General features: G+C 44.1%; 2 protein-coding genes across 3 annotated transcripts in view; one reads left to right on the top strand and one right to left on the bottom strand.

Annotated features, from left to right (window-relative positions):
- Positions 1-3,023, top strand: part of DNTT (DNA nucleotidylexotransferase) — a 31,121-nt gene extending 28,098 nt beyond the window's left edge. The window contains exons 10-11 of the mRNA XM_059169333.1: positions 576-659; positions 2,583-3,023. Of these exons, the coding sequence (XP_059025316.1) occupies positions 576-659; positions 2,583-2,669 (171 nt within the window). The 3' untranslated portion in view covers positions 2,670-3,023. The remainder of the gene's footprint in view (positions 1-575; positions 660-2,582) is intronic.
- A 1,625-nt stretch (positions 3,024-4,648) lies between these two features.
- OPALIN (oligodendrocytic myelin paranodal and inner loop protein) lies at positions 4,649-14,531 on the bottom strand. Of its 2 annotated transcripts, XM_059169317.1 has the most exons (7): positions 14,138-14,531; positions 11,737-11,772; positions 9,445-9,480; positions 8,924-8,986; positions 8,356-8,475; positions 6,932-6,988; positions 4,649-5,018 (listed from the first exon to the last, which is right to left on the bottom strand). In XM_059169317.1, exons 5-7 carry the CDS (start codon positions 8,395-8,397, stop codon positions 4,842-4,844), a joined length of 276 nt encoding a protein of 91 aa, XP_059025300.1. In that variant the 5' UTR covers positions 8,398-8,475; positions 8,924-8,986; positions 9,445-9,480; positions 11,737-11,772; positions 14,138-14,531; the 3' UTR covers positions 4,649-4,841. The 2 variants fall into 2 exon arrangements, with proteins under 2 accessions (XP_059025300.1, XP_059025299.1); XM_059169316.1 differs by lacking the exon at positions 8,924-8,986 and having other exon boundaries at positions 14,138-14,530.
- Between the last annotated feature and the right edge of the window lie 1,844 nt (positions 14,532-16,375).

The raw sequence follows: 16,375 nt of genomic DNA, 5'->3' as shown, positions 1-16,375 counted from the left end.
AAACCATCAGTTTTACAGAATCTCATCTGAGAGACTGAGTGAGAGGGAACCTTCCTTCATCCTCCTGTTCAACAAATCAAGATCAGAGAAGCTGGGTGACTTGCCAAAAGATGCACAGCCAAATAGGGACAAAATCCAGGATGTAATTTGGGTCTCCTGACTCCTCATCCTCTCTGACAATAGTGATATTCCAAAAACAAACCAAAACCAAAACTACTATTCATCCAGCATTTACTTGGGGCCAGCTATTATCCTGGAGACAACCCTCCCAACATTTATTTATTCATTTGACAAACATTTGCTGTACATCTTCTATGTGCCAGGCACTATTAGAGAAGAGAATATGGTTATGAACAAGCCAGGCTCCTATTTTCAGGGAGCTTACATTCTGGTGTGGAGGGACAATCGCAGAGCTCTGTCATCACAGAACCTTGCCCTCAGGGAGAAAATTGCTTTGAGAATGTTTAGTGGAGATAAATAGATATCTCACTGTAGAGAGTTAGATATCTCTAAACACATAATATCAAAGACATTCTAGGCTCGATAGTCATTTATTTTAATTTTATCTCATCCAGCAGTTTGAGAGAGACCTCCGACGCTATGCCACGCATGAGCGCAAGATGATCCTGGATAACCATGCGTTATATGACAAGACAAAGGTAGAGTTGTCTACCCAAGATGGGCTTCTTTGATCATCATCCCAATGGTTAGCTCTCTGAGCACTTTTCGTGAACTGATTTTAGTGTCCGGGTTCAATTTCCTTTGCCCTGAGTGTCCTGTTCTACCAGATCACAGTTGAGGACAGCTAGAAGAATCCTGATGGGAGCAAGCTCCCCACCTGGCCTGTAATGTACCTCAAGGGCTTTGGGCTCAAAGATGATGAGCTTGTTGGGCCCTGAGAACCAGTTCAGCAGTGAACATTAGCTGAGTTTGATATATCTTTGTATCTTTAGTGAATAATTCCAAAGGAAACCAAGGATTCACCCAAATCATAAATACCACTCAAGTACCCCTTAAGTGCAATGAGTAGTAGCATTTTAAGTTATCATGTAGGTCATTAATGAGAGCACTGCAAGAGAGAGAGCAACAGAGCTGCCCTGAGATGTAGACAAGCAGTCAGCTGGGCTCACTCACCAGTTATGGAACTCACTCGGTATGCTAGATGTACATTGGTCATGATCCAAATTCATGCCTCAGCAAAATGATAAATTACTCTATGAATTATGAAGAGTTAAATATTCATCTGTTAAATCTGCATGCCAAAGTCTACTGTTTTTACAGTGGTCAGGGACACTAAACTAAGCTCAGAGGGGAATAAGACACAAAATAACTAAAAGTAATGATCTTGACACTCTAGGAGCTTACAGTCTAGCTGAGCTGTATTATTTAGAAGCTATCTCAATTAAAAGTCAAAAACCCACTCTAAGATGGCATAGCAAAAAAAGGGTCTTGGCTTATAATTGCAGCATCTGGGGGCAATACTGACTTCAGGTTGGCTGCATCCAGCTGCTAATGCAGGTTTCCCTCAGTGTTGGTTTCCTTCTCAGGCATGGTCTTCCCACGATTCTCATCCTTCCAGCTTGACAGAGAAGAACCTCTTTCTTAATAGTTCTGGCAATAGTCCTAGTTGATATTCACTGGCCAGGCCTAGGCTGTGTGCCCTACCTTGAACCCTTTACTGTGTGGCTCTGATTGGTCAGGCTTGGATCACGCTGAGATGGAATTAGCTCCACACCTGGTCCTCGTGGACCAAGAGCAGGGAGTGGTGGTTTTCCAAAGAAAAGTCAAAGTGAATGCTGTCAGATGAGAGGACTGTAGATTGGCAGGAAAGCCTCACCTGTCAAGCATGTGAGTGGAGGCACATTCACATAACACAATTTAAGAATACTTACAAATGAACACATTCTAAATAGTCTAATATAACGGAGTATATCTTGCATGCCCTACGCTGTGCTATAGGCAAGAAGGAATGACAGAGAAGTGGTGCTTGGTCTAAAAGAGATCATGGGCTGGAAGCCTGGTGGGGTTTGGGGTGGGGCAGGTGAGGAAGGCCAGAGGGAGAACCCAACATATACAGGTATCTTATAATTGCTTCTTGCTTATCCTCATTACCTGGAACAGGAGTGCCTCATTTTGGCTGCACATGAGAATTACCCAGAGCCTTTAAATAGACTGGTCATAGGACCTCTTCTGAGATTCTCATTTCACTGGACCGGGGTGTAGCTCAGGCTTCAGTGTTTTTTTAGAAGTCTCATCAGGTGGTTCTAATGAACAACTGTAGTTAAGAACTACAGATCCATAGAAAAAATACCAACTGCTTGTAACTAAATATGTAAAGTTGTCAAAAATTTACCTTAATCTATGAAATACCATATTTTGGGGTTAGAAAATATAAAAATTACAGAAGTTAGTTAAGATCTAAAGAAAAGAAGCCAGTTAGATGACTTTTTATAGTCAGAAGCAGGGAATTATGTTTTGGTAACAATTTATTCTGCCAAGACAATTTACAAGTAAAACTCACTATGTCAGCATCAAGATGTTTAAAAATATCTAAATGCACATATTTCTTTTTATACTTTCAGAAAATATTTCTCAAAGCAGAAAGTGAAGAAGAAATTTTTGCACATCTGGGATTGGATTACATTGAACCATGGGAAAGAAATGCCTAGAAAAAGTTGTCAACTTTTTTTCAGCCTTTTTTTTTTTTTTTTTTTTTTTAGGTTAAGTAGATTATGCTTCATATTATAGTAAAGATGCCTTAGAAAAATATGAGATTCTTTAAGCCTTATTGAAATACAGATTGCCTTTAGAAATAGTTTTGAAAACATGATAAGGCAGCACCTGGCAATGGGTTATGCTCTAGTAGGCCATTTGTATGACTGGGGCTTAGAATTCACAGTGCATTTTTCCATAGAAATGATATTGAAATGGGTGGCTTATTTCCAGAGAAGCTCATCAAAGCCCACTTTTCCCACAGGGTAGCTGAGATACTGTATATTTGGAATAAAAACAGAAGGAAACAAGAGATGGTGGAGTCTTCTTTTTCACTCAAATACCATAAAATATTCTAAACAAAAATGTAACAAAATGAAAGAATGAAGAGTTGAAGATTTATCTTGAGGAGAGAAACAGTTTTAATGAGAAGATCAGAGATTCCAGAAGGGGTTCTAGGTCCCTTCTGGAGCTTTTGGAGGATGGGGTCTTAACTCCAGACTCACTGCGCTCAGGTCAAAGTCTACTCCTCTGATCACAGTGGAGCTGTGCTCTAGGTGTCCTAGTACAAGGCCACACACAGGATGTATTCCCACTGCTTTCACTCAGAAGTGCAGTTTCCTAAATGCCAAAGGAATATCTTCCCTGTTTTCTGTCTCTGAGTCTCTCTCTGGATCTTAGTGGCCTTTTCTCTCTCAGGGAGATGCTCTTTCTTGATCTTTTCATCTTAGGACACCCAGGGTAAGGGAAGCAGCTTTGAAAGCACATGTTGGTAGGTGGCAGTAATTCATCGGGTTTGTGTACTTAATTATTTGAAGAAGAGGGGACATGTTCATGAGCAATCAGAGGCCCTGAGTAAGAAGGAAGTGCCTCCACAGCACATCAAAGTGGAGTTGGTGGATGGATCCTGAGACACTATGGACCCAAGTTCTTCCATTAGGAGACCCTGCTTGTTCACCAGGACTCCTGGAAGCCATGGTGAAGGCCTGACCTGAGCCAGCTACAGCTGTCCACAGACTTTCCTCAGATGGCAAGCAAATTACTACTTAGCCCACCCTTCTGATTCTGTGTTCATTCACTCATGAGTCTTCTTGCTCTCTTTTCCTGGAGAGTGCAGTGGAGGCCTTTCTTTCCACTCCCACAAGTAGATATAGCCTTCATTTCTAATAATCTCTTGGAACAACACTTGCTTTCACTCCACCTTGTTTTCCCTCAAAACACACACACACACACACACACACACACACACACACACACACACAGAGTCTGTTGTAGAATCACCTTCCTTAAGTACTGTCTGATCACAGACTCAAATGGGAGCAATGAATCGTCCAGCTATGTGCTACCCCTGTGGTCAGGGAACAGATGTCTCCACATGATTTCTACCTTGAGACATTCAAAAATAAGAAATTGCTTCCTCTCATACATCCCCTTTATGTTTTATTTATAGCCCAACTTGCACCATACTAGCCCTGGCAATCCTTCCCATGGAAGCCAGGTGTGATGGATTCCAGGGTTTTGTTTTTTGTTTGTTTGTTTTTGTTTTTGTTTTTTGAGAAAAAAGATGTGGAAAAAAGATGATAAAGCAAGACACACAGAAATCAAACCCTTTCCCCCAAATCATAAAGGAAAGCATGGGACAAGACTAAAATCCACAGGCTCCTTCTGGACCTCACTTGGTGATTCACTGCTTATTAAACAACAAGATCTGGGCACCTGGGTGGCTCAGTGGGTTAAGCTGCTGCCTTCAGCTCGGGTCATGATCTCAGGGTCCTGGGATCGAGTCCCGCATCGGGCTCTCTGCTCAGCAGGGAGCCTGCTTCCCCCTCTCACTCTGCCTGCCTCTCTGCCTACTTGTGATCTCTCTCTGTTCAAATAAATAAATAAAATATTTTTTAAAAAAAAAAGTCTAAAAAAAAAAAAAAAAAAAAAAAAACAAGATCTGAGTGTTGGAATGAACCCTTAGCTCTGTCACCTACAGAGACAAACCAACCCAAAAGTTTTCCAGATCTTCAAAGGAAATTTGGATTGGTTAAGAAGCAGCTTGGCATCTCTTATCACTCTGAGCACAAATCCCTGGGTTTTCAGCTCTGTTCCAGCTCTAGATTCTGCTCCTTGATCGAACTGTATCATTCCAGGCTCAACCTGGGCATAAGCCACCACAATCCCCTCCTTCTCTCCATTTCGACGGTGGGACGGTAAGTGTCAGGCATGGGCTCCTCGCTTCCTGCTACAGTCTTCACATATACATGGGCTCCTTCTGCTCCCATCAGATTCTTCTCATGTGTGGGTGACCTCCTAGGATTCTTGAGAAAACAAACAGGTTTTTCAAAAATAGAGCAAAGACTTCTGCTTCTGACCCAAATGGGGCAACAGCAACCAGATTACCCTCCCACCTGAAATAACCAAAATCAGAAAAAAAACAAAAAATTAAAACAATAGTTTTCAAGATGCTGGACATCAGGCAAGGAAGGATATAATTCTTGAGAGACAGAGAACGAATGAGAGGAGGCCTACAATTGCCAAGTTCAATGCCTTGGCAGATTTTTTTCTGGCCACTCAACTCTCTTCTGCTTAACCTTAGCTGGTGTTCCTTTTTCATTCCTTTTACCTTTAATCTATTAGTTCTTTATATTTAAAGTGAGTTTTTGCAGGCAGCATACAGTTGGATCTTGTTTTTATATCCAAACTGATAAAAAAAATTTATTTTAAATTTTTATATCTCTACCTCTTAGTTGGGGTAGTTAGACCATTTATAGTTAATGAAGTCATGGTTGGGTTTAAATGTACCATCTTCCTATTTGTTTTCTGTTTGTTCTATTTATTACTACTTTTAAAATTTTTTTCTGCTTTCTTCCATAAAGATTTTAGGAGCATCTTATAGAGGTCCATGAAAAAAAATCTGTTGGGATTTATATTGGAATTACATTTATCATATAGATTGCTTTGAGGTTGTTTGACATCTTTATGCTCTTTAGTCTTCATATCCAGGAGCTTGGTATGTAACTCCCATTATTTAGGTCTTATTTAATATATTTTACTGAAGTTTTATTATTCTCTACAAAGGGGTTACAGCTTTTCTTAGACTTATTCTTTAGCATTCTACTTATTTTTAATACCACTACAAAGTGGTATTTTTTAAAATTACTTTTTGTAGGTGATTGTTATTGATTTTTAGAATACAAAGTACTTTATCATATCCAGGAAACTTGTTAAAATCTCTCCTTAATTTTAATAATTTATCTGTAGATAAATTTGGCTTTTCTATTTGGATAATCATATCATCTGCAAATAATAACAGTTTTGTTTCTTCTTTCCCATTTTTATACTTTCTTCTTCTTTTTCTTTGTATTTTAATCTGTACTGAGGTATAATTGACAAAACAAGATTATAAGATGCTTAAAGAATATGATGTGATTTTTTTAGTATACATCCACATTGTGAAAGGATTTCCTTTATTGAGTTAATTTCTACTTCTTTTTCTTAATCTACTGCATTGACTAGGACCTGAAGTACAGTATTGAATGGAATTCTATTCTGTATTGAATTGAGCATCCTTGTTTCTGATCTTAAAGAGAATTCATTTTACCTTTAAGTATGATGTTTGCTGTAACTTTTTTAAAAAAATGCCTTCTTTCCAGTTAAGGAGGTTCCTATTCCATTTTCAACTCGCTAAGAGTTCACATCACAAGTGGCTGTTTAATTTTTTTAGACTCTCTTCTCCTATTGAGATGGTCACACAATTTTTCTGTTTTAATTTGTCAGTGAAATAAATAATATTAAATTGATTTTCTAATATTACATCAACCTTGAATTCCTATCCAGCCAATAAAAATATACTGAGAACCTCCTTTGTGCCCAAGCTTCATTGGGTTGGCTCTTTTCCACATGAGTCCACATTGTACTTCTTCCATACATGGAAGGTTTAAAAACCCTTAGCTTTCATGTATTAATGACATACAGTGATTAATGACATACAGTGATTAAAGAAAAGGTTTATTTGAGAGAGAGACAGAGAGCACAGTGGGGAGGGAGAGATGGAGACACAGAGAGAGAATCTCAAGCAGACTCCCCGATGAGCCTGGAGCCCAGTGTGGGGCTTGATCTTATGACCAACCCTGAGATCATGACTTGAGCCCAAATCAAGAGTTGGACACTTAACCAACTGAGCCACCAGGCACCGCGTTGATACACAGTGATTTTAACCAAGAGTGCTTACCTCAGCAATCTTGGGATTGTCATAGATTTCTGAAATTTCACATGGCCTCTCAATTTCCTAAGTTGATAAAAAGAATTTAAAAAATGAAGAAGAAATGAAGGGTCACAGCATTTCCCTATGACAATGATTAAAATCAATGGTTCTTAAACCTGCATGCACATAAGAATCACTAGAACACTTTAAAAATAAAGTAACCAAAGGGATAATAACCATCCCCCCCAAAAAAAAATCCATAAATGAGAGATACCACTGTAAGTTAACTTCATAAATAATCCAGGATTGACAGTGGAGAGAAGTGTGTAGGAGTAGAGATCAAACAAGATTGGCCACATTTTGATAATTGGGTTCATTATACTATTCTCTCTACTATAGTAGACATTTAAAATCCCTCATGCCACAGCCCTTTTGTCCAGAGATACCAATTTAATTGGTTTTGGTGATTGGTATTTGTAGTTATAGTATTAGTATTGGTAGCCTCCTAGATGCATGTTAAAGTGCACCAAAAGTTAAGAAACTATGATTTAAATAAATGACACCACCACCAACCACAATACACCTTACTGTGTTTAAATTTAACAGCTTGTCAACACATCTTAACAACCATGATCTCAGTCCATCCTCACAACCTCCTAAAATAGGGAGGGTAGTTTTTATGACTTCTGTTTTGGAGTAGAACTAACCAAGGCCCAGAAAATGTGAAGTCACTTGTTCAGAGTCACATAAGTCATAAAGTGGCAGAACCAGGTGTAGAGGCCAGGTGGTCTGTCTCCCATTAATGCTTATCAGTGTTGAGAACAATCAGGACTGTTCACAGAGGATGGAATTAGAACCCAGAGTCCACACAACACGGTTGTATTATAACCACAGAAACTTCTTGGGTATTGTCTGGGTGGCCTTTGAATTCTGAGCCTGGTCTCCAGAGCAAACCAGCATTTGGAGGGGTGGGGTGGGGTTGGTAGATTCCCTGAGGGCTGATGTGTGTTCTGATATAGAAAAAGGGCAAAGATAAACAGAGCCTATTCCTACCATAGACCCCTCAGCATCTGTTTGTCTCCTACCTTTCCTGAGATTGTCCCCACTCTCTTTACAAAGCTTAGGCCCTTCTGTCCTTGACTTCAGAAAACATACCCACAGTACAGGTGTGCATTTGCCATGGCAACACCTGTCCCTCTCCACAGTTACTTTCTGCCACCCCAAATACCATCCTTATTGCCACAGATTTCCTAAAGTGAAGGTTGGGTGACAGATCAGCTCTGCCCAGAGTATAGTATCATGAGTCTGAGATAGAAATTGAGGGGCAGGAATATCCACCATCATGTCCCCCAGGAAACAGATGTGGATCCTGACACCCTCAGCCCAAAGCAAGTTCACTGAAATACTGACTCCTGCCAACACAACCAGACCCAAAGGAGCTTGCTAATCACCTCAGAGGAATCATTGCTGCTTCTTCTTCGGCGGATCAGCATGAATAGTAGGGACACCAGCAGGGCTGTGGCCACCAGGGATGGGATGCCTGCAGCTAATCCAAGCGAGGGCCCACAGTCCTGCCATACAGAGAAGGGCAGAGTCAGGTTCTCCAGGAATAAAGGGAAAGTTAGGTTGATTAAAAATAAAACAAAACAAAAACCTGTATAGCCTCTAAGTGTCATATACAAAATCAAAAGATTAATAAAATAATGTAGAAAAAGGTGTTTGCAATATACATGACAAATGACTCATGTCATAGGACTTTATTTATATAGTTTAAATCAATGGGAGAAGGATGATAATCCAGGAGGAAAAATGGGCAAAGGATATGAACAGGCCATTCCTACAAACAGAAATACAGATGTCTCATCAACATAGTGAAAGCTGAGAAACAATTCAAAATGATTAGATACTATTTTAACCTATCAGTTTGGCAAAAAGTAAAAAGCTATATCCCACATCATTTTGATGTAAATGTATACATTTATTTGCACTACATGCATTAAGCAATTAATTTCAGATTACCTGGAAATATCAAAGATAATCTGCAGAATCCCTATAAATGCTCAACTCTCGTATGTAACATACCTACAAAGAAGTACACAAATCATAAATATACAGCTGGACGACTTGACATGTGGAACCCACGTAGCTAACCAGCACACAGATGAAGACTGGTAGGGACCCCAGAAGCTGTCCCTATACTCCCAGTAAAGGCCTGTGTGGCCACTATCCTGAATTCTGTCACTGTAGATTAGTTTTGTTTTTGTTTTCCAGGATCACCTAGATGGCCATGAAAAATATGTATGGTTTCATGTCTAGCTTTTTCTGCTTAACACTTTGGGAAAATTGCTTGTGATTTCTGCATGCTCGCCCTCATTTTTGAGCTGAGTTGGTTCTAAGAATAATTGTTGAGCCAAATTCTGTGTCTGGTGACAGTTCACATATTTGAACTTTACTCCTTGAAACAAGGTTAGGAAATGCCTAGAGCATTATTATTCCCATTTTACAAGTGACCAAACCGAGGCTCTATGTGACATACTTACTGCTTCTTTCCCACTTGTAGCAGGTGGGGAGGAAGTCTGTGTGGGGAAAAAAAAAATACATCTTAAAAAAATAAAACCACACAATGCACATTATACAAACAGCCCACCCAACATTAAGCTGTAATGCCTAAATGCCCTAACTGGAAGATCCAGGGTCCGTGCTCTTTACCGCTGGGCTACACTGCCATCCGTGACCCAGTTTTTGTACTTGATAGTTCGGTATGGCTCAGCAGAGACTGACTTGCATATGTATCCTTGTTCCAAACCCCCCTGCAGATAGGCTCTAATGAGCCCCGTATTCCCCTCTCACCTACTTCACTGGGCACTGGCCTTCTAGTCATTCAGCTGCACCAAAAAGGAAGGGTTATTTATTATTTTTTTCTAAGTTTCATTTATTTATTTGAGAGAGAGAGAGCGAGAGAGAGCACAACAAGCAAGCAGGGAGAGGGGCAGAGGGAGAGAGAGAATCCTGAAGCAGGGTCCCTGCTGAGTGTGGAGCCTGACCCAGGCCTCGATCTCAGAAGCCTGAGATCATGATGGAAGCTGAAATCAAGAGCAGGCCCCTCCCACCTACTGAGCCACCCAGGTGTCCCCAAGGGAAGGGATATGTAGTAGAACATAACTGCCAGATAGGGTGACCAACCATCCAGAGAACTGGCCCAGGATATAGGATGTGCACTGCTAACACCAGACAGTCCCAAACTGGGATGGCTGGTTGCCCTACATGGGTCCAAAGAGGGGAGGGGACAGTTCTCAGAGAAATGGGCTATGAACAGAGAAGGCATTACACACGGTGATGACTAACATTTACGGGCTCCCCTCTCGCTCTCACACACCTCCGTGGCCCCAAGCTTCTCTGAGTTACCCTCACAGGGTAGGCCAAACCAGAATAAGACAGAACCTGGGGTCTCTACAGATCTAAGTTCAAGCAGCCAGGGGGAATGTTCCAGCTGGGACCATATCAAGGGTTTTGACAGGTACGAGAGGGCTGGGGCTTGGAGGGAGTTGTGTGAGGGCCACAGTGAGAGGGTGAAACAGCGAGCCCAAGCAAGACAGATTCTGAAGGCAGGGCCCTACTGGGAGGGCAGAGTGGATGGGACAGAGATCCAGGGCGGCCAGTAGTGGGCGCCAGAGGCCGGCAGTGAGTCAGGAGGTGGCCCCTTTCCCCGGCTCTCCAGGACTATGCCCCCCGCCCCTCCGGTTACGGTAGAAAGGATAGCTGGCTCACGCATCCTCTTACCAGGTAGATTCAGTTTATTCTCTTTGAAGAACAATGTAACTTATCAGAAAAATTTGGCACGGCCACCAAACGTACTGAAAAACCAGGCCGGGAAAATGTCCGTCTCAATCATAACAACACTGCGGGTCGGAGAACAGCCCCCCGCTGTATTATCTGCACGCAACGTGGGCACAGAAGACAGAAGATCCGCTGTGGACCGAAACTATATGCCTTCCTCAACTCACAGTCTCTGTCGGACTTGGAGGTAAATGCCATACTCGAGAGCCATAAACCGTTCATTCTTGTTGACCCAACAACGCCCCTTCTAGAACACAGACTAAGGAAATCACCTTAAATGCAGACAAGGATTTAGCTGTAACTCGATTTATCACCAAATGATTCTTGACTGTGGCTAATCAATTAAAGAAACAGTTCACTTGAACGAATATCATGTGACCATTCTCAGTTATGGTTAAAAGGGCTGATGGAAAATATTCATCATAAAGTCTATATAAAATCACATGCAGAGTAAGAACACGTGGTGCAAGAGACAACAAATGTCAAAATATAGGTAAAGTCAGAATATACGTAAACTCAAGCAGGACTAGAAGGAGCGACACCAATGTTTTCTGCTGATCGGAATTTAGATGTTGTGATTTTTTTTTTTCCTATTTTACTTTCAAAATGTTTGTGATTTTTTTTTAAGATTTTATTTATTTATTTGACAGAGAGAGATTACATGTAGGCAGAGAGGCAGGCAGAGAGAGGAGGAAGCAGGCTCCCTGCTGAGCAGAGAGCCTGATGTGGGACTCGATCCCAGAACTCTGGGATCATGACCTGAGCTGAAGGCAGCGGCTTAACCCACTGAGCCACCCAGGAGCCCCAATGTTTGTGATTTTTATAATTAAAGAACTTTGTCTCAACACCTCTCCCCACAACTTCTTGTAAGGGTCTGAAAACCTGCAGTTCATCCCTCAGCTTGAGGTCCAAGTGAGGGAGCTCTGCCCGCCTCTCCTCACCCCTGCAGGCACCTCGGTCCACTTGCCCAGTGATGGGGAGCCCGCAGCACTTACCGTGTTGGCCAGCAGCGTGAAGTTCAGTGAGAAACTCTGGAGGAGAGAAGGAAACATTAATGCTCCGGGAATGGCCAGTCGGTCAGGAGACTGACCCCACTACTGACTGTCACCCACCCTGGTGGGTCTCAGGAAAATTCACCAATTCCACAGGATCAATCAAACCCCCACCTCTGCTCCCAATCCTGGCTCCTCTCCCCTTCTCAGAACCCCAGCCAGGGTCCCGTAAAGGAGCCAGCCAGTGATTGCCTGATGGGTCCCAACCCAGAGGGCAGCAAAGACCACATTAGAAATTCAGCAAAGGGCTGAAAGTTTTGTTTTTCCCCCAGAACTCTTTTGAGGGACGGAATGGTGTGAGCTTAGAAGTAGTTGGTACTTTCTGCTTGGGTAGGAAGTAAAGGCCACGAGGGGCAAGTTCTGACAAGAACACCTGCTCCAAACCCCCTCCCCAGGAGAGAGGGTGTGAGCAGGACAAGGCTTCTGTGCCTGCTGGGTTGGAGACAAAGCTTCCAGGCTGGGACAGAGCTGCTTAGGACAACAGAGGAGAGAGTCACGTTCTGTTCCCTCCCCTCACTCAGCACCCAGCCTCAACTCTCCCCCAGATATGGAGTCAATATCAAGATCGCGAGCTCCATGGGACACCAAATTGTTAGCTTCTGCAGAGCCTCCGCTGGCTCCTTCTTCTTGCCCGTCCCCATCTTCTGTCACTGGAGTTTGGGCTAGCCCATACCAGTCTTTCCACGCTGCTCTTCCCTGACAACAAGATAGACACTCTTCTAGGACAATGCTAGAGCAAGAGGAATATCTAGGCCACCTTAGGTCCGGGGCGTCTTACTCAAGGGACCCAACCGCTGCCCTTTGCACTAACACCAACCAAGCCCACAGATGCTGCAAGGACACTTGGTGGCTACTGTATGGGACACAGCTGCCCAGAGCCTTATCTCATCAGTGAATACTGGGTACTGATGTCAGCAAACCCAAGACAAAGCTCCCTTTGGGGGGACAGCAGAAGGAGAAGAGCAGCAACAAATGGACCATTGCATGTGCTGTTTATCAATATTGGGATGACAAAGATTTTGGCCAATTTCAGAAAGACATTCATATTTTGTAGAAATAATGCTCCAGTGCTCTCGTGGAGAGAAAAACATCACATCAGTTTGGGTGGGGAGAATCCGAGGCAGTGTCCTTTAGAGAGGCTGCCGGGAGGGGTGAGGCAGCCCGGGGCTTGGAGTCACCTGAGGTGGATCCCAGTCCAGACTCAGTCACTTAGGAATTGTGTGGCCTTGGAAAAGTGAGTCAGAGTCTCTGGTCTCCATTCCCTCACAGCAAATCTATCTTCCTAGGCTTCAAACAGGGATAATGTCAACCTGCCCTGCCCAGAAGCCCAAAGGGAAAAACATCATTGATAGCTCCTTCAGAACTGTAAAATCCACGGTGGGGTGGGGGGGTTGTCACATGATGTCATGTTCTTCATGGTCTGGCCAGCACGGAGCAAGGCACAAAGAAGCCACTGGGAAGTTCTCATAGATGGAATTGTGTACCTAGATGAGCAACATTCCGAGTACTGGAAGTTGCTACATTTCTTGCTAGTCTACGCACTATATAATATCTACATAATGGTTCTAAAGGCACCTGAAGACCTCAGTGGCCAAGTGTCCCTCATTATGAGCTTCCCATTCATGAGGGGAAGAAGGGAGAGGCAGGATAATTACTGTTATTGAGGGGATGCTGTAGGGCAGACCCCACAGGCACAACCACCCTGTGAAAGAAACCCTATCATCCCTACCTCATGGGTGTGGGGACTGAGAGCAAGAGAGGTTGCTGGTAAGTGGTCTGGGTCTGGTTAGATCACGGATCTTCCTAACTCCAATGCCGGAATTCAACTCCTTTTAGTAATCTCTTTAATAAAAAAATTCCCAGAAGCCTGTTCTAACTCAGCAAACTTCATTTGATTGAGTCATGCCCAAATACATGTCACAAGCCAGGAAGGAAATCAGAACATTTCCAGTGCAACTTCTGAGTGTCTAACCATTGCTGATCGGTGACAGTAGGCGGACTGAGCAGATGAGGACAAAGGCGGGGATGACACCCCCTGCTTCACCCGGGAAATGAAGTTAGCCGAAACATCTACATAGCACCCTTGCTGTTTGTAGGGGTTTTAAACACAAAACCTTAATAGTAAAATAAATGGTGAGAGCAGCAAATATTAGATGAGAATTGTTTTAATGATTAGTATTTTGCATATAGGAAAATAATTTTTAAAAAAATCCCAAGTCCCCTGAAGTCCTAACACCGACGGGACAGTCATATCTGCATGAGATGTGAGCTTTCAATGCCTGGGAGTCATTTCTTAATAGCAAGAAGGGAAGGTTAGGGTGAGAAAAGATGCTAGCCTACTCACCATTTCTGATGGCCTCCCAAGAACCTTCTCCAGCAGCACCCTCGGCGAGCTCTGTTCTTGGTGTTGCTGGCTTGTGCTTCCCATTTGTAGGAGCAACAGCCTGGGAGAGCCAGGGTAGCGGGGCAAAGGGGTGGCCCCATGGGAGCTCTGGCCATTTATGGGCAGGGGAGTAGCCGAGTCGTCTGCCCATCCCGCAGGGAGATGGTGTCCTGCTTCAAGGCCACTGTGGATGGCCCCATCACCCATCCCCTTTGTTTTCTTTTTCTCCTCTTACTTTCCAGGCTCCTTCCTCAGCTACACCCCCATCTCAGCAAAGAACCCACGGCTGGCTCGAGAGCTCAGTGGCTTCTGCGGCCAGCAGCCCTTTAGAAAACAATGGGATCCCCACTCTGAGGCTGGCCGCTCCCTCCTCCTCGTGGACCGCTGTCCCTGCAGCCATGGGTAGAGTGTGCCAACGGTGTCAACACAGAGGTTGGCCGCGTGACGGGTGTTGGAGCCTGCTCTGTGTCCGGGGCAGGGGCTGTGGCTGCCCCAGCGAACACACTCCTTGGTCCGTGAGCGGCCTGGCGGCATGTCTGGCCTCACCCCCTTTCTGTTCTCACATTTTGAGCGGGGACCCTCATAGAGCTGGAGGAAGCCACTGACAAGGACGGCTTTCTAGTTTTTATGAGGCCATTGTTAGGAGTTTTTTTCTTTAAAACAGTGAAGGAACTGGAGTCCCATGCCAACAAAACAACAGAATTCCAACCGATAAATCTGATCACTTAAATGAATGCATTCATTATGGTTCAACAAATCTTTCTTTCTTTTTTTTTTTTTACAGATTTTATTTATTTATTTATTTATTTATTTGACAGACAGAGAGAGACAGCGAGAGAGGGAACACAAGCTGTGGGAATGGGAGAGGGAGAAGCAGCCTTCCTGCCCACCAAGCAGGGAGTCCGATGCTGGGCTCGATCCCAGGACCCTGGCATCATGACCATGGGCACAGCCCGGAAGGAGGCCCAGAAGGAGTTTCTGAAGCAGCATAAACCAAGGGAGTGCCCTCGGAAGGAATAAGGCAGCGTGAGTTACATGTGTGGAGTTTAAGAAACAAAACAAACAAAGGAAAAAAGAGACAAATGAAAAAAACAGCCTTAACGCTGGAGAAGAAACTGGTGGTTACCGGAGGGGGAGTTGGGGGAGGGGTGACACTGGTGAGGGGGATTCAGAACACACTTATCCTGAGGAGAACTGAGTCATGTACAGAATCACTGAATTGTTACATTGTACTATAACAGGGCATGTTAACTGCACTGGAAACAGACAGAAGGTCTTAACAACAACAACGACGACAAGGGACAGACTGAGCTGGGGCCTGACCGGTGAGCATGGCAGGGCACAGAGAGACTTCTGTTGTGGGGCGGTGACACGGCTTTCAGGAGTCAAAGTGGGAGCAGAGCAGGAGCTAGGTGATGTTGGCGCAGATGACCTGGCTTCCCTGGGAAGCCCAGATGACAAGGGCTGCCTGGCTGGTCACCGGCCGGTGAGCGCTGGTGGAGGCCGCCCTGGGACAGGGGGACAGTGGAAATGGAGAGCAGTGAATGGGTTTGTGACTTCCTGTGGAGCTAGAGGCAGTCAGATTTGACAGCAGAGCAAAATGTGCAGAAGGAAGCTGACGCCCCGGTTTGGGGCTCAGCTCACAGAGGGCACGGGACCCTGTGTGTTCAGGCAGGTGATACTGGGAAAATGGATTTGGGGCGCAGGGATCCAGGCCTGAGGAGACCAGACTGAGCAAAACCCACATGGCCGGTGTTTCACGGGGCTTTCACGTCCCAAGACTCCACAGGGACACCTCCGTTGGCGTCCTGGTGTCTGGATATCATGGAGACAACAGTTCAGACAGGCCTGTGTTTAACCCCTTAGCTGCCATTATGGAAGCTTCATGGTCTTAGGCAAGTAAAGTAACTTCTTCCAGTCTCAGTCTCAATCTGTAAAGTGGGGCTAATAAGGTTTACAATGACCAGGCTAGTGAAATCAGTACAACTGGAACAGGGTGCACCTCTAACTTCACTTGGTGGGCATTGACTCCCACCTGGACCAGAGAGCTGCACCGAGGGACTCTAGTTCATGGTCCCCGCCCCCTCTGGCTAGGCTGTCTATGGTGGGTAAGGCCAGTGAGGTCCTTTTTGACTCTTTGTCAAAATTGTCAACATCCACTGACTATCATCCCTCCTTCTAATTGTTCCTTTAGGAGAA

The sequence above is a fragment of the Mustela lutreola genome, chromosome 4 (assembly GCF_030435805.1).
Source record: "Mustela lutreola isolate mMusLut2 chromosome 4, mMusLut2.pri, whole genome shotgun sequence".
In the NCBI taxonomy this organism is placed as follows: Eukaryota; Metazoa; Chordata; class Mammalia; order Carnivora; family Mustelidae; genus Mustela; species Mustela lutreola.
The sequence above is the reverse complement of the archived record's forward strand: the minus strand, read 5'-3'. Positions and strand labels throughout refer to the sequence as shown.